This window comes from Chiroxiphia lanceolata, chromosome 1 (genome assembly GCF_009829145.1).
Source record: "Chiroxiphia lanceolata isolate bChiLan1 chromosome 1, bChiLan1.pri, whole genome shotgun sequence".
NCBI lineage: Eukaryota > Metazoa > Chordata > Aves > Passeriformes > Pipridae > Chiroxiphia > Chiroxiphia lanceolata.
In genome coordinates, this window is record NC_045637.1 from 38125155 (window position 1) to 38144081 (window position 18927).

General features: G+C 36.6%; 1 protein-coding gene across 7 annotated transcripts in view; it reads right to left on the minus strand.

The window, feature by feature from the left end:
* The window catches only part of CHD7 (chromodomain helicase DNA binding protein 7), a 131015-nt gene that overhangs the window by 13298 nt on the left and 98790 nt on the right, over nucleotides 1-18927 (minus strand). For all 7 annotated transcript variants that reach the window (XM_032675403.1, XM_032675322.1, XM_032675491.1 and 4 more), the window contains 11 exons: nucleotides 14819-14995; nucleotides 13354-13497; nucleotides 11768-12023; nucleotides 6962-7172; nucleotides 6245-6440; nucleotides 5849-6016; nucleotides 5012-5191; nucleotides 4612-4722; nucleotides 4320-4525; nucleotides 3171-3370; nucleotides 2408-2567 (listed from right to left, as the gene is read on the minus strand). In XM_032675403.1, the coding sequence (XP_032531294.1) occupies nucleotides 2408-2567; nucleotides 3171-3370; nucleotides 4320-4525; nucleotides 4612-4722; nucleotides 5012-5191; nucleotides 5849-6016; nucleotides 6245-6440; nucleotides 6962-7172; nucleotides 11768-12023; nucleotides 13354-13497; nucleotides 14819-14995 (2009 nt within the window). The remainder of the gene's footprint in view (nucleotides 1-2407; nucleotides 2568-3170; nucleotides 3371-4319; nucleotides 4526-4611; nucleotides 4723-5011; nucleotides 5192-5848; nucleotides 6017-6244; nucleotides 6441-6961; nucleotides 7173-11767; nucleotides 12024-13353; nucleotides 13498-14818; nucleotides 14996-18927) is intronic.

Below are 18927 nucleotides of genomic sequence, written 5' to 3' on the forward strand. Positions count from 1 at the left end.
AACTATTTTTATTCTTTATAGTTCAAACTGCTATTTAATTACCTATGCACAACCTAACTGCTACAAGGAAGTGAAAATCTTCATGGTTTATTTTTCCCCATTTCTGCAATACTACAGTCATTTGTGGAAGCACTGTCAGGTGTTGTGGTCACACTTGAAGCTGGCAGGAGAGAGAATGGCAGACTGGCTTTTCAAGGAGACTTGAAATGAGGTCATTTCTGTAGAAAAAGTATCTACCTGAAAATAATCCTGTTCTCCTATGTTTACCCAATTCAGGGCACCCCCTGCTGCCTAGTTCACGAAGTAAAACCAGTACTGGCTAAGATGGAGATTACTCAGCCTGCCCTCTCACTGTATTTAAATCCATCACGGCAACTGTCGAATTGCTGCTGCTCCTGGAATAGCAAGGGTGACCAGGGAAGCAGTAATCTGATCACCCACTTGCATGAAAAATTTAGACCACCACCAGTTTTGAGAGCTCCTCATTAGAGACCTGATGCAACCAGAGCAATAGCCGGTTTCACACGTGTTACTCAATCAAACCTCCAAGAGGAGGGATTTGAATGAAGGTCATGTCTGCAATTCAAAGCATGTCAGACATGCTTCTTTTTGTACGCATGGAAACTGGGACCAGTAAGGTGTCCCTGCTCCCTGTGTGGCTATGTAAATAAGCTGTTGAGGGTCTCTATCATCTTAGTATGAAGCAATAACAGCTGTTACATCAAGCCAAAGAGGAGGAGCAGGAAATAAAACCCAAGATCAACCAAAAACCAGAGGCTCTTTGAATCTTTCAGGAGTCCTATGCATTAAACCAGCATACATGGTACACAAGAACAGGACATCAGTTCTTATAAAGCCAACTGCTACTGGTACCTTTGAAAGAAATTACTCAGATTATTAACTGGCTTCCACCTCTGTGTGATTTTACCTGTGCTAAACATGTGGCTTCTACAATTCACTTAGTCCTGGTGGATCTGGGAAGTGAAGGAAAAAGATAGCAACTGAAAACATTCTTGCACATTTACCAGCCTTCCCGATCCTTGTAATTGTATTATTAAAGAAGCAATATTTTAAAAAAATAATTTAAAGTCTGATCTGCAAACTGATATAACAAGTAATGAAGACATGTTACCTGAAAGATTATAATAATGTTTCAGGAAAGAATTTTATTACTTCAAGAGCAAGTGAAGTGTAATAACAGATCTGAGTAACAGTTCAGAAAAAAAAATAAATCACAAAAAGGTTTATTTGGAAGCGTGCTTGCTAACGTAACTCTATGAGTATCTGTTGTCATCAGCTGAGAATTAAACTTGGTTAGCATCTGGAAATGAAGTAATAAACCCCCTAAATGCCTTTCCTCCTTCACATCACACCCCCTATTGACAGCCCACAGGTACTTTTCAAATCAATAATTTCCTTCCAGTAAACAGCATCAATAAGACACAATACATATTCAAAACACAAAAGTAATGACAACCTTTCAGTAACACTGCATTACAGTTGTATGGCATATATACAACAGTGAGTAGAAATTTAAGAACAAAACCAAATGTCCCAAATACCAAAAGCAAACAACGACCCCTCAACCCTAAACCCAGGTATTTTTGGGACAAGGGTAGGTTCAGTGTCTATAATGGATAATATAGTAGCAAAACTGAGATGGAGTCAAAGGAACCTGACATAAAAATAAGATATTATGAAACAAAAGCCAGAAAACAGGTAAGAGAGTCTCTTAAGAGACATTCATGCAACAATTGAAAAAAAAAATACAATGATCTTTATCCCCAAAGGTTTCCAGTTTAGTAACATGTTAGAATTTCAGAAATCAAATCAGGACAAATCAATTCAGGTAAGAGAATTCAGTGAGAAATTTCATCTCAAAGGAGAAAAAAAAATAAATAATCTGTATAATGTGAAGAGCAAGAGAGGAATGGAGAAAAAGAATGAAGAGAAAAGATATGCCCACGTATAGGTGAACTGCTACAAGAAACTCTGGAAACTGGATATATGAGTTTAACATCTAAGGAAGAGAACCTTAAGGACATCAGCCTGAGAGACCCCACAAGAAGCGTAAGAAGCAAAGAGCTTTTGTTTAAAGATAGCCAACTGTCAAGAGAAACAGACAGTGTAGGAATATAGTCTTATGGTAAAAATAATAACTTCATCTGATTCCATTCTTACTTAGTAAGTAGACAACAATTTTCTTCAGAACTGTGCTGATCAGTCATAAAGAGCTTACAGAAGTATCCAGATATCTATTAAGATGATTACCACCAAATTAAAAAGTAATAATGGCCTTTACATCCTATTAAATGGCCCTGTGTTCTGTTAAATATACCAAAATTTTCAGAAGCATGTAGTTAAAAAAAACCCCAAACCTCTAAATGATACATTTATTAGTACTTACTTATTACAGTGATGTTTGAGATGTTTCCTATAGCTGTCTTCTTGAAATAATACATCTGGATTACAGGTTGTGAGCCAATCGGCATCTTGCAGCATTGGCTGTGAACTCTGGGCTTTTACTTTCTTCCCTTTCCTCCCTCTGGGCACTGGTGCAGACAGACCTAGATAAAACCCAAATATTTCTTACACAATCCAAATAGAAAAACTCTCACCCCAAACTACATTACAGACATACATTTAAAGCTAAGTATCACTGCTATTTTTAATTACTTTGTGGGCAACACAACCACCAAAAACTGAACAGCAACATAATTCAGTACAGAAAATTGCAAGTAACAAAATCAACCAAAACTTTCATGCAAATTTAGGTGTGAAGATTTCAAAAATTCAGAGTGCTAGCCAGAAAATGGTGTTATATAAATATTTCTTGTAAAAACTCTCATGAATCTGAATGGCTGTAAGGAAACAAGCTTTCTGATTTATGGCAATTTAAAAGACATTAACTCCAGCAGTAGGTGCCAGTTAAAACTTATACCAGAATATTTGTTTAAAACTGATTCAAGGAAAAGAACACTGCATTCTACAAAGTGTGTGAGGGAGACTTCCCCTTTAAGTACAGACCAAGTCAAAGCCCACCTTACTCATAAAATCTGACAAGATCCTACGACATGTCAGACTGGCTATAGTTTAAACTAAATACATAGCATGACTGAAGCAATTCTTTCCTATTTACTAGCATCATTATTTGATTGTGGAAGACATACCGGAATGATTAACCAAAGCTCGAGTTTGCCCATCTGCAGTTGGAGTGATCAGATCCCAGATGAAACTTTTGATATTTTCATCCCCTTTGTAATGATTAAGACAATACACCAAGATAGTCCGGCAGATGGTTTCCACATCTTGTTCTGTTAGCTGACGTTTATAGCGCCCGTGTGAGAGGATGTCAGTCCACCGACCCCAGCTATAAGAAAAATATGTTCAATACAACAGCCAGGGCACTGGTATTTTAATTTGTGACTTTCAATTTAACTCCTGGTACCAAGCAAGTTGGGACCTCCTGTGTTAGCACTAATGCGTTTTGCATTTGCAGATTACGTCAGGGAATTCTACCTCCAGCACCAAAGAGTTAAGAATGTTTATTTTACAGAACAGGCAATAAGTTCACTGCTCGTAAAGCTGCAGTTGAACTACACTCAAAATAATAAAGTACATATGTTTAACTCTAATGGTCCCAGTAAGCTACAAATAGGAAACTCAAACAATTCCTACAATCATGGGATTTGGAGAATCATTCCTAGTTTGATTCTGAAATCCATTATTAGCAATTGTTGTATTCTACTTCCTAAAACAAAGACAATCATTCTGAAGCCTAATGTGTCAGCAATCAAAAATAGCTACCTGTTTGAAAAGAGATAAAATTCAAATTGACACATTCAAATGGGGAAAAATATAAAGTATAAAATTTAAGTGGTGCCAAAATACCAGAATCTGTGTTGAAAACCTCTAGATTGACTGTTGATTTCAGAACTACATTGTTCTTTATAAATACACTTCTATTACTCTCCTCAACACTTAGAAAAGAGAGATTAGAACTCGATAACTCAAGAATATTTATGCTATGAGAAACCAGAAACAAGTATTCCATCATTGCAAAACTATTTATCATACCAGTGAGCTCATAGTCATCTGATAGACACTCAGATACTTTAAACTAAATAACACATATATAAACAACCTATATATACATAGCAACCAAAAAAATCTCACTGGCATGTATACAGCATAATGAGGCAAACATTATACAGTAAGAGATGATGTGAATGTGTCCAAGAGAAGGATGAGTTATTTACTATAATAATTTCTGTATTTTCACATGTTTAGCCACAATCAGTATATTTGTACATCCTTACCCATAAACCAACAAGTTCTTCTCCACCCTGAAACATTCACTTCTTGCATAACCTTGTGATTTGTCCTGAGGTCTACGAGGCTTTGTGCTAGGCTTTTCTTCAGAATCGCTTTCCAAGTCTGAAAACTCCATCAGTTCATCCTCTTTGACTGCACTGTAGAGTCTGGTTTGCTTTCTTACTCTTGGTGTATCAATAACCAGGTTATTCTAAAATAAAAGTGAAAATGTAGAAATTTAGGAGAGGAGAAAAATCCTCAATTTAGTTGTACTAGGAACAATCATAAAGCTCTTACCCTTCCATTTAAAGCATCGATATCCAGCTCAGCTTTCTTCGCCCACTTCTGCCAAAAATTAGGGTCATCCAAAGAAATGTCTGTCCTGTTCCCAGATGCAACAAAACTAGCCTAATAAATGTGAAAACACATGCATTGGTTTCTTAACTACATGCTACAACAAATACCTATTTTTCTCTAGCAAATACACTACTTAGAACTTATAAAATGGAAGCATCAAGAAAGAAAGAAGGTAAACCTGGAAAATATCGATGCTGGAAATACAGATTCCCAACATTTGCAAGGAAAATACCTGAGACAAGTACAGTGAAAAAATAAATAGACACAGAAGGCAACTTAATACTACTTCCATCTATTCTGGTCACATTTTATTTATTTTCCTCTGAATTTCAGTGCACACCTTTGCAAATGTTGAGCCTTTTCCTTCAGATTCAATAGTAATTGTGTGTGTTCGCCTTAAGAGAATCTGATCAATATCTTCTTCACAAAACTTAGACCCCTCATCTTCCTCATCCATCAGAGCACCATATGCCCCCTTTCGAAGAAGATCTTCAATTTCTTTTTTAGAAAGCTGTTGCACCTGTAACACATAAGAGAGGGGTTTTGTTTTGGGGGTTTTTTTTGACACTAGCCAATGTGTTCATTTGACAGCACAATCAGACTGACTGTCCTCTTGGCAGTTTAAGAACTGAAACTCTACAATAACATGGTGTTGGTCAATTAAACATTCATGTTGAAATCACCTTTTAAAGAAGAATACAAACAACAAAATTCTCAGGGCGAAGTTATGCAAGTAGTTTAAACGACTTAATAATTCATTGTCACTGAATTCCTTTAGCTCTGATGACTGCTGAACTCCTCCTGGGAGCAGATTTAACTTACTAATCTGACAAAAAAGCTAAAGCAAAGAAAGTCCAAAGCAAAAAGGCTACGCCAGCAAAAGCTAACTAGAAGAACTCCATAAAGTGCCAGGATCAACACAATGTAAAGGGTGGAATGACAAGAACAGATCAGGATTGAGGGAACATGACTCCACCTGCCCCCTTTTGGCAATAAGCGAGCCATTAGATAGGCTGAGCCAGTTCACGTAGCCAATGCCCTTATTAACCCTAATTTAAAATATATGCCGTAGTCCATCTGAAAACCACTGTCCCCCAGCTAAAATGCAAACAACCAAGAAAAGTCTAACACATTCATAGCATTTGTTGACAGTGCACCTTAAAATATTAATTCTCACCCCATTTGTAGCATTTTCTCTTCCGCTCATAGATTGTAGCACAGCCTTATCAAGGCCCAGCTTCAAGCTAGCTTTGTCAAACATTTCCCTTTCATAAGAATTCCTTGTTATCAATCTGTAAATTTTCACTGATTTGCTCTGCCCTATTCTGTGACATCGTGCTTGAGCCTGATGAAACAAAGGCAGATATTCAGTTACAGGTCACAAAAGGAAGAAAAACAAAATTAAAATAATCAACACAGAGAACTTACTTTAAAAGTTATTGTTTTCAATATAAATAATAATGTTTATGCTTTCAAGAGAGTGATAATGGATAATTTCTCTTGTAGATGAAGAAAACTTCACAGCAAAAAGGCAAAGAAAAATTTTCAATAAAATCATCTCTTGTAACATTACCTGGAGGTCATTTTGGGGGTTCCAGTCTGAATCAAAAATGATGCAGGTATCAGCAGCAGTAAGATTAATGCCCAAACCTCCTGCCCTTGTACACAGCAGGAAAACAAACCTATCAGAATCAGGTCTTGAAAACCTGTCAATAGCTGCCTGACGCAAGTTGCCTCTTACTCGGCCATCAATTCGCTCATATGGGTACCTGAAAAATAGATGCATTTTAGGGATTGCTTTACTGCAGCTGCATTCTTTCTTTAGAAGAATATGCAATTTTTAAAAAAATTGAAAAGAAAAGAGTAATATGCTACTATAGGGTCAAATGAACTCCAATAAACTAAGTGACTGCTCCTGTATCCACTAATTTCATCAGTAATAGACATCCTACTTTGTCTTCTGCTCTGCACCTTTTGGTAAAGAACAGACTTTCACTCTAAGAAATGAAATAAACATTTAGGCCTAAGCTACAAAACTCTAGAGCCACCAAAACATTTAATTGAGCAGTACACTAAGAGGTTTAAAGCTCTCCATATGAAGTAATTTTGTATTCACTCGACAGAAAAATCTCAGTACTTGCAACTTACAGGTATGTTCCTTCCCTTAATCAGATCGCTACAGAAAACACTGTAGTGTTTGAATTTCATCCTTTAACATTCACATGTTAAATACTGTGGCCACTGAGGAAGGCACAGTTTATTTATAATTGTATTATATTGTTGCTCTCACCGTCTTTGAATGAGGTAGTCTTCCAGTATGTCCAAGCAGCGCACCATCTGGGAAAAGATAAGCACCCTGTGGCCACCAGCCTTCAGTTTTGGCAGCAGCTTGTCAATCAGTACTAGCTTGCCAGCAGCCTGGATCATTGCCTGGAGCTGAAAATCTGGAGAGTCGGCATTGTGTGTTTCTTTAAACTCTTCCAAAATTTTCTCTTCAGCACCTGCAAAGATTGGACAGCAATACATGAACACTGCAAAGGGTTTTATTAATAAACAATGAGCTCGCCTTCAATACCCTATAGAAACTGTAGGAATGTTTTAAGCACTATATGAATAAACATTTATAAAAAATAAACATTTATAAAAAATATTAAGCTTAAATTTAAGACAAACATATACACAAATGCAGCATAAATAAAAAAGTAACCCTGAGAATTCGTTCCTTTTTTTTTTTCCTCTTTTAAACAACAGCAAACTCTTTCCTAAATAAATTCATAGAATTATTGATGCACACAATTTAAGGAAAAAAATTACAAAAAAAATTAAAAAACCCCCCTATTTCAACTGATAAAATTATTTTTTTGTCTTTTTTAAAATGCAATATGAAAGACAAAATATCCTATTTCTACAGGAAAATACAAGAAATACAAATACATGCCTATGGTTCCAAAATCAGCCTTAAACACCCACATGACCAGAATCTGATCCTTCCATATTAATTATAGAATCAAAATCCAAACAATGAAAAAACTAACTGGGGGAAAGCAGCTCTGAAATTATTAGTTTACCTTCTATTTAGCTTTTTTCTCACTGAATGTATTTTTTGTATTCAGTTTGATAAAGCTATCCAACGTATATATTCTTTCCAGCATTAGTAAGTTCTTTCTTGCCGCTCAATTTGCCTATGAATGATACACACAGCAGCATCTACTTCCTTGTTCTGTGCACTACCACAAGACCAAGTTCAAGCTTTCTCTGCAACCTCTCCTATGCTTTTATTGCATTTTTTTTAATGTCATTTCTACAAACAGTGGACAGTTTCAAGAATTATCAGATTGCTATTCTTGGCTAAGTAAAAGGTTAAGAACCTTCGTTCTAAGCTTATTTCATAACCAAATAAACCCTTTTTTGGAACCATCTTTTTCAGTCCCTCTGCTTTTTTTTTTTAAACAAACTGTAGTTTATAAAGTATTTCTAGTTTTTATAATATTCAGCTTCAATTCTTCTTTTGAATAGCACAAGGAAAGCTGGGAGGGCTGGAGGAGGGGGGAAGAACAGCTTACTGCCAGGCTTCTGCTGAGCATCTCTCTCTCATATCCCAGTTCTAAGTAGATGCCTGTAAACAAACACGGAAACGCACCCTCCCTGTGTGATGGCTGGTTCAGTGCCTGCTGTAATGCGGTGCCCTAACTAGATACCACCCTGAGCACGCTGACTGACAGCTTCGTGCTACTCCACACACTTGAATTACTCGCTTTTACAGAATGTGAAGGACTCAGTGTGACCACATTTGAAGAGAGTTCTACTTCCACGGATTTTCGTTATTGGGATTCCCTGTTCCAAGCACCACTCATCCTCATGGGTTGCACATAAGAAAAATAAGCCCATATGAAAATCGTGTAATCAGACGCCTAAAGTTCCCCACAATTTTATCACTTCCCATCTTGTAAAATGGGCAGAAATCTCCAATTCTGTACTGAACTTCAGCAATTTCAGGATACAGTAGACTGTCAAGTAGTTTATACACAGTAACTTCAATGATCTTTCCCAGTTACATCAATTATTTCTTATTCAATTGTGATACCCAAATTTAAGTTTACTACTGTGAAGCAAACCAATATGCAAACACCATCTGCAAAAGCAAACCATCTAAGCCAAGCATACCACAACAAACCCCCAAACTGTTCTAATGAACAGTAAATTTACAGCAGAGCTTGGTTTCAGCAAGACCCACATCCAAACCAGACCATGACCTCCAAAACCCTGCTCTTTCAAGAGCTCTGTCCTAGCTAAACCCCATAAATGGCCATCCTGTCTTTTTAATTACTACTTCAATTGCAATTAAGTCATGTACACTGAGCATCCTGTTACCCAAAAGTTACTTGATGCAGTACCTGCGGGTCTGTAACAACAGTTCCTATCCTGGCTGATTTTTAGTAGGGGATGAAAGGAAGGTATATGAATGTGTGTCTGGGTTTGGTCCATTAGGGAAATCAAATCCCCACTTCCACTCCTAATTATGAGAGGCTTCCAGGGCTCAAGAGAGCAAAACAAACAGAGTAAGGAACTCTTCCAGTGTTCAACACTGTAAGATGTGTAAGTACAGAAGCATTCCCCACTGCTGGTTCTTGGAGACAGAGAAAGAGGCATGATGTATAAATACTTGGGAATGGTTGCTATGGAGAAAACAAGGAGTCCAGTTCTAAGAAAAATGACAGACAATGCTTTGCCCAAGTTGGTTGGAGAATACACAAAATGTAGTAACTACCTCTAGAAGTCTACTCACAGTCTCAGCAGACCACAGAACACATCTATCAATCAAAAAACAAACAAAAAAGCCACTCTACATTCAACTCCTACCCTACTACTTCCATCACATAACCTTAACTGAAGAATCTATAGAAGACTTGCTTGCAACTCTTATGCAAAACAAAATGTACAGTGTTCTATTTGGATATTCAAATACACATGCAATACTGCTTGCTCACAAAACCTGCAACCTTGTAAGAAAGGAAGAAAGATTCAGCGAAACTTTAAAAAACCATTTAAGTCTCAAGAATAGAACTTGCTACTGCAACAAATCATTCATCAGAACAATATGCAGCCGTAAGTACTAGCACAGCAAGACTTCTTAAGAGAACTACATAATAATAACAATAATAATAATAAAAGAAGAAGAAGAAGAAGAATAAACTTGTGTCATCACACTAAGTACAAAGATGTTGATTATCAGTCAATAAAATAAAACCTCAGGTTTGGACAACTATAGGATGTATTTTCTGTCCTAGAACTACAAAGGATGTATTTGTTGAGTTCCATCTCCATGCTAATAACAGTTGATTTATTTCTTTTTTCCCTCAAATCTGAAGGCTTGACCCACCTGCCATGTTGCTAAGTGAGACCAAGCATGTCCAAAGGTTCAAAAATCACAAAAATGTTATAAAGGCAAATGCATTCAAGAGACAAACCCACCCCCTTTCATTAGGGTAAAGATACAATCATAAAAAAATATTTGAAATTTTCTAAATAACCACCTGGACTTCAGTAGCTCCTAAATGACATTAAATGATATAAGCCTTCTGAGGAAAAAAAGATCACTGCTGTAGGCAACACTGCAAGCACTGCTCATAAACTCTATTTGACAAAACAAACTAGCAGCAAAATATTCAGTTTATTTCTTTTAGCAAACAAGAAATAAGAAAAAATAATGGTAAGGTTAGAACTATCTGAATGCCAAGAAGCATCAAGTTCAGAAGCTCATAACTTGAACATCCTAAACTATTTTCTGATGAAGTCATTCATATAATGGATTAACGTAAAACAAACAAACAAACAAACAAAAAGAACAAAAAATCCCCAACAAATGCTCCACCAGAACCACAAGGCTACTTTACTGAACGCTCATATGAGTTTAGAAACTGAACAGCCACCAGCATGGCTGAGTTAAGCATTCTGGGGTAACCCCCTGTCATATCTTTGGAATAATTACTTGTGCATGAAAGATAACTAGATGTAATTTCATGAATCAGTTTAAGCATTCCCCCCACCCCCACTGAAACAAAAAATGTCAAGGAAAAAAACTTAAGTACTGCAATATGGAAGTCATACAATTAAAAAAACTGAAATCACATATGGCTCTCAAACAACAGTCTTCAATCAACAGTCTCAAACAAACAGTCTTCCATCATAAAGCTTATAACCAGCATTAAACCAACCATAACATAAACCATATACAGTAAGGAAGAGGAGCTGGGAAACAAGAAATTAGTAGAATGCAAGCCTGTACAGAGGTTTGTGTTACAACCTCAAAGGGAAGAACTGACCAACACGTACAAGTTCAGCATACTTCAGACAGCTATAGCTAGCAGGTTCATCATCGGGCTGGTCACTGGAACAGGCTCCCTAGAGAAGTGGTCACAGCACCATGAGTCAGAGTTCAAGGACCATCTGGATAACACTGAGCCATATGATACAATTTTATGTAGCCCTGTGAGGTGCAGGGAGTTGGACTCAATAACCTCTATGGGTTCTTTTCAACTTAAAATATTCTGTGATTCTACAGTACTTGTCAAGGGTAATCCTGATCTAAAACCAATAGCATCACACCAAAAAGCAACCTTTAAAACCTAAGATGACATTCATACTAATCTTTTTCTTACTAGTTATATTAAGAAAATGAGCTGATAACATGTGGCTATAAAAGGAGGCCTGCAACTTTTATTTAGAAATTTTAAGTCACTATCTAATAATGTTCTACATCAAGAAATTAAGCAGCAGCTAACTACAACTCTGAATAGAAAATCTGCCATATTCATGCCAGCATCCAACAACCCACATGATAACTGAAGTCTTGTTTGCCAGAAATAACAGAAAGAAAACTTGGTAATACCAACACTAACTTTGTCAGGGCTAGGAAGCCGTGGAAAAAAGCACAGATGTCTGCAAAAGCAGTGCTGTCCTGCTCAGCACATACCCATACCTATGAAACCTAAAAGGCTATCTCACTTTTCTACTTAAAATACATGAATAAACAAAAAGACACACTGGAATATCCTTAAAACCATTTTTCAAATGAGCAGAAAAATAGGAGGCCTACCATTAATAAGGTATGGATGATTGCAGCATTTTCTTAGTTCCATCATAGTGTTTAAAAGATTAGGTACATTTGCCTGACCTCCACCCTTGGAAAGAAATGTGAAATTCTTTTCAAGAATAGCACGATAGTATTTCTTCTGAATATTTGTCAGCTCAACTTCAATGATTGTTTCCTCTTTGGGGGCCAGGTTCTTTTCTACATCCTCCTTGAGACGTCTCAGCATCATCGGCTTCAAAATAGCTTGGAGTTTTTGCACCTGGAAAACAGATGTTTAATAAATAACTGAATTAAAACTGCAAGGCTTCAAATATTCATTTTTCAATTTCCTTAATTCTAAAATCCTTGTTTCCTACCTCAAATCTCAAGTAGAGGGCATTTGTAAAAAATCTTTCCTCAGTGGCCTAGAGACTGAGTTGTCCTCATTAACTCAGTGACATACACATTTCTAAAGTCAATGTTTAGTGTGTAGCCCTTCTGTTTAGTGATGTCTGTTATTAATAAGATCTCAGAACTATCTTTCTAGACAAGGACAGTACTGCACACAAGTCATGTAGAGCTAACCCTGAGTACAGCTATATAGGCAAATCTAACTTTTGCAGTTCACTTCTAATCACCAAACAGTGATTAATGCTATTTTCCCCCTTCAGAGATCTGCTTCTAATTATCTTCTTATTTCCCTAGTTTTGACATCCACTTAAGTAGAAAACTATTTAGGCCTGGTCTAAAAATGAAAACATTTTAGCTTTAAGACTCTGATAATTTTTAGTGTCTCCAGGTTTTGTGGTATATACTTTAAAACACATCCTAAAGAGTGGAAGGGGGAAAGAAGAAAATGCCAATTTTCCTCAAAAAAAAAAAAGCTAAGTTATTTCAAATTTTTGTAATTCAAGCAGACAAAAGTTAAGAGATATCAGAAATCAAATTTTCAGACAAAGAGAACAAAACTACACACAACAATGCATGAAACTATTGTCATAGGTTGCAAACAGCCAAATGAAGATGCCATGTTTCAGTTAACTGCTAATGTTAAGGTGATTTGGCTTTTTTAAAAAAATTTCATACGTGTATGGAAACATTTTACATTTCCGATATAAAACATGTTGCACTGTATATTGATTTAAGCATCTCTTATTGGACAGCTTGAGAAATCTGTTTCTGAGTCAAAAAACCCTCTCCCTCCATTTGCTGAACTGGGTTTCAAGTATGTTCCTGTTTGCACAGAATCATTGAGAAAACTCTCAGATGTTAATTCCACAGAAGTTACAGAGGACACTGATGCTGATACTTAAGGAAGAATGTCAACTGACAAGTTAATTCTCTTAGAAGTATTTTTATCCAGAAAGCATTACAAGACACACGACCCCTATTTTTAAACACTACATTTTAACAAAGGGAAGTAACTTTTGGTCAAAAAGCAAAAAACTTAACAAAATGAAAACAAACAAAAACATAGGGATAAACCCACCGTGGTCTTCCAATAAGCAAATAAGTATTATTTGTAAAAACAAGTAATGAAGTTCAGATGTAATTAGATGGATAAATTCACAATATCTAAACAGAAAAGTAAGTGTGCAAGATAACTTTACCTGCTCTTCTGTTTTAAGATCCCCAAATTCTTGCATGAATGTGGTTTCTGATGGGAAGCGACCTGGTTCCAAGAAGTGAAGCAAGCTAAATAGCTCTTCTACTGTATTTTGCAAAGGGGTTCCAGTAAGCAGCACTTTATGCTCCTGAAAGGTTAAGAAATAGCTGCCTAAGAATTCATCTCAATTAATTTTCAATGGAAAAATACACAAAATTCCTTCCTCTCATCACCATATGTCTGTCTTATCTTTGCTTCCTTTCCCCTCCCCCAGCTACTTACATAAAACTCTTTTCAAGACATTTCTAACTGGTACTCTGGTCTCCCCCCTTCAGCGATAGCTCAGAAAAATACTTCCCTACTTAAGCACCTTCAAAAGTCCTCCAAGACACAAGAGATTTTACTGATCCAGACCATCCCAGCTCTTTCACAAGTACAATGAACTTTAAATGGCAAAATTACAGCTCAACATATACCACCACTTCCAGTAGAAATCCACCGATTTACCACACATCCAATAGACCTCAGTGCATTAATCTCCTCAGAGCAGGTGTAAGTTTCCAACACAGTAAACCTGAAGCAGAGTTCTACTGTCCTACTAAATGTTACAGAGCATGAGACGGGCAGAGACTCATAAGAGTTACATATTGCTTTAGAGGAGGAGCACAGAGAGGTTAAGCAACTAGCCCACAGTCTAACATGAATTTCAAAGTATAACAAAAACCCATGTGAGAAGTCCCATATCTCTATCTATTGCCACTACTGTAAGTTCAGCTTTCCTCTACTAGCAACAGTAATGAGGACAATAAATTGTACATAGCATTTTTACAAACTTAGTTATTAACAGAGCATGACTGCATTCTCCTCACATTTTAAAAGAATCTTCTGACCACAAAAAAATAATTATTGTGTCCTTTAAATGGTAAATACCTTTACACTATCTTATTTTTCTCTGTATGTTTAATACACCTATTTTGTATACATATTACATAATTATGTAACATCAGAAACAAACTCACTTTTCCCTTCCTAAGTCACTCTGAAAGAACATCCTTATGGCCACACAACAAATTAACATTAGAGCTGATATTAATGCAGAGCAGTTTAACTCTCATGGCTGAATTTGGTCTCCTGACCACATTATACTTTTAAATAAATGTCTGTGTAAAGAAGTGACTATGGGTTAAGTCACACGAAAGGACAGAAAGGAAAGAACAAATTTATCTTGGTTCTCTTAAGAGAATCCACATAATTCTAGGTCTAAATCAAGGAAAAAACTTATTAAGCACCAGCACTCCAAAACTGAAGGTATGCATATGCTTCCAGGTATTTTACAGACTTTCTCATCTGTTTCCCTTCACTTCACTCTTCTTAACACTTGATGATTTACTTCAGAAGAAAACCTTTTATTTTACTTCCAGATTAAATCATAAATCAGAAGTTATAAAAATACAGATGTTTGCACTGACCAGGTCCATCATCTTTAGTCCTTCCAAAAGCTTACAGTTCCTGTTTTTCAGCCTGTGGGCCTCATCAATGACCACGCAACGCCATGGAATGTTACGCAGCTCTGGGCAGTCAGTCAAGATCATTTCAAATGTTGTGATAATGGCATGGAACTTGTAGGACCCCTTTATCACACGACCCTAAAAAGAACAGCAAACATTAAAAGTAAACTGCCTAGCAAAGAGAGGAAGTAATTTGTTTCATCTTCAAAATTTTTGTTTAAAAATACAGAACAGTACAATGAGCAAATGGTTCATTTAAAGTAAATTAAATCATTATTGCTGATTAAATGAGGGAATATAAATGCGTAAGTTTGCTGCTGGCTTCATGATAGGTGTTTTTAATCCTGTATAAAGGCCCACAGAACCACTGCACATTCATTACAAAGAAGTTACACAAGTATTTCAGCTGTAATTCATATGGATTATACTAATGCCTTGAGGCATTAATGTATTGCTGCAATATTCAAACAAGATTTTCAGACTTTGTCAAGATAATTCTTTTTTTTCTTTAAAATCAAAGGTATGTGAAGGTCCTCCCAGACAATCCAAATAGGGCAGAAGTGCACTACGGTTTTTATGGTTATTTGAATATTGTGCTCTCCAGTAAATTTTTTCCTGGTAGACACTCAGTATTCAAAACACCTATAATTCATAGAACAGCTTGGGTTGGAAGGGACCTTAAAGACAACCTAGTTCCAAACTCCCTGCCATGAGCCCCAACACTTTCTACTTCATTAGTTTGCTCAAAGTTCCATCCAACATAGCCTTGAACAATTCCAGGGATGGGGCATCCACAACAACTCTTGTAAACAGCTTTGAAAGAAGCAAACATTTGAACTCTTAAATGGAGAATGCATACAATTCCATAATACTTTTGTATATCTGTATTAAGTAAAGTTTAACAGGACAATTAACTTGATGTCTGGCACCATATTCACTATCATTCATTAAGAGTCTTGTTTTCAGCACTTAAACAAAGAGCCTTTACAAAAAAACCAGCCTGAATAAACTTTACTTATGAACATGTAATGAGCATCTTTCTGATATGCTATGCTCCTTCCCAATGCTGTTCAAAGAAAAATGCAATTTGGTATCTCCAATGTCACTGGGTCTGTGCAGAAAAACTGTCTCTCTAAGGATGGGCCTCACACAAGTTCAAAGCCATTCTATGTTTTCAAAGCAGGACTATGTCAGGGGTTGTATATTGAATACATTTCAAAAGAAACAGATATTTTACAGTAAGGTGACCATTTCTTCCTTTGGACCTGTGCAAGACTGAATCCTTTTATAAATGACCTGCATATAACCCTTTCCAAACCTTAGAGATCAGAACTGGCTACTGATTGAATAAAATTATTGGAAAGCTGATATCCTGAACTCAGCATTATATCTGCCTTCTTGCACCAAGAACATTTCAGAGGAAGTAATGACCTGCTCAACTATGCTTTCTCATGGCATAGTCCAGAAACATTTATCTCCTTAGAGACAAAAAATGTTGCTACTTAACAAACAGCAGATGAAGATATACTAAGTGGGCAGCTTTGAAAGCCAGCAAATTGAAATGCTGTAACCTTTTCATGAGCCAACTAAACTTCTATCACGAACAAGTCAACTCTTTCACAGAGCTCTGTCATTAGCTCTATTTGGTATATATAGTTTTCCTGATCTTAAAATAGAACTCCTTCTAAGAAGTAGAACACTTTAGAAAAGCAAATGTTTTATTTGATATTCCACCCAGGGAAGGTCCCCTAGAAGGATTTTTCAGTTATATTGCTCAAGAACACCAGAATAGACTTCTCTATGAGAATCTCACAAGCAGAATGTCTCTGGTAATACCATATCCTTACTGTTGAAGTCACACCACTGCAGAAACTTATTTTGTCATCAACAACTCTCTAGCATTTCACAACAACTTGACTCTGGTAACTGGTGTTGACTCTGAAAACCCACACTACTGCAGATGGGTAGGTGCTTTATATGCATGCTGTCTCTTGTTACAGCCCTTCAAAGCCACTCAGACTTTCTCAATGTTCAGTTGTCTTTTTGAGAAACCGCTCAGCTTGAGAGGTTTCTTTTCACATTAAGACCTAAAAAGCCAAAGATGTTGATGTCTTGGTTGATATGTTTGGCAAGGGAACTAGAAATGAAACTGCCAAATCCTGTCTTCTTTCTCTCCCTTCCTGTCTCCCATCGTACGCCCAATGATGATACTTCAGAGAATGCCAGACTGAACACTACATGGGGACTATTTTGTCAGAATACGAAGAGACTTTTTTCCCCCATATTTCAGTTTCTAACATGTGTTTCACAGCTGACACCATCTTACAAAGAATGGAACACAGAAGGTGACACATCTAAGCTAGTTGCCACCAAAAGGATGAGTTCACTCCTTTTCTCCTTTATCTGCAAATGTAGCAATTGCCTGAATCTCCTCTTAAGCCAGTTCAGGGAGCAAAGCTAGCAGAAAATGATTCATTTTCTCATTGCCATGAGTGCTTTGTCATTACTCGCTATGGGGTTAAATGACTGCCACGCTCACTGCAAGAGGCAAGTTAAGAATATGGCAACAGGGAGACCAAAACTTTCTGCAGCGTCTTGCTGTAAATCCTTTTAGTTGCCTTTAGATCAACGAAACAATATTGCCAAAATAACACTAAGAATCTGCACAGTAAGTGGGATTTTTCTGATGACATTCCTTCAGGTTTCACGCTAGGTAACTGCTGTATCCTAAGGGGAAGAACATGCTGAGAACAAGCACTGCTTAAATAACCAACAAACATGATTTTTAACACAGGAAACATTTCACTAGAGACAGTATTTATATAAATCCAAATTTTTAAAGTATATAAACTATCAATCTCTGCTAAGAAATTATTTTAAAAAATTATTTCAATTCCAGTTCATTTGTACACTATACATCTAGGTAAGAAGCTAAATGTGATAATTATCATAAGGAATATCATAGAATCATAGCATGGTCTGGGTTGAGACCTTATAGATCCAGTTCCAAGTCCCCTGCTGTGGACAAGAACACTTTTCACTAAACTGGTTGCTGAGCTCCATCCAACCTGGTCTTGAACACTTCCAGGGATGGGGCATCCACAGCTTCTCTGGACCATTAGACCTCAGCGTAGCAACTGTTATTCAATTAAATCTTTAACAACCAGGTATATGATTTTGATTTGAAAGTTTCTTGGATAAATTGCTGAGACGATTATTGTCAAGACCAAACAGATGTAACATCTAACCAATATAAATTACTTTGTGTTTTTCTACTATATTTAAGTACATGATTCTATATCTGTTTGTCCTAATGGCATGTCAAGTTGTGCCACAGTCATCACCTTCAAAAGAGTTTTTAATCAATTCTTTCCCTGTAAAAGCATACTTTTTATCTTGCAAACACCCTCATAGCTTTGCTCTAAGACTCCAGTTTTTCAACACTCTTTTTGAGGACAGGAAGTGAAAGCTAAGGAGGACTACCCACCACATTACTGACAAAGAGAAGAATGCTGTAACTTCTCTCATCTTTACTAAAGATTTGTTTCCTCCTACACACTAGCCCTTTTCACCACAGTCTCACAGTATGAACTCATATTTAACTGGTCGTGTGCCATGGCACAAAAGAATCTACATTTGTCTTACAGCCTTCTCAGAGCCGAGCTCTCTGCCTACAGTAAGAATCTTCATTCCTTGTCCACAGATAGCCCTATATTTAGCTATTCTGAGTATTGTTAGCTTGGACCCCATTTATTAAGTAACACAGTTTACTCTGTATGCATGAACTGTCTTAATTATTTACCACTCTCCCCGTCTTTGCATCATTTGAAAACTTCCTCAGTAATGATTTTATGTTTTCTTTCAGGTCATTGATAAAAGTGTTATATAGCTCATGGACACAAACCAATCCCTGAAGAGCTATGCTGGAAATGCAAATCATTTCTCATTTACAATTACATCAAGACATATCAGTTAGCCAGTTTTAAATCCGCTTAATGTGTGCCATATTGATTTTATATCCTTCTAGTTTATTAATCAAAATATCCAGTGGCATAAAATCAAATGCTTTA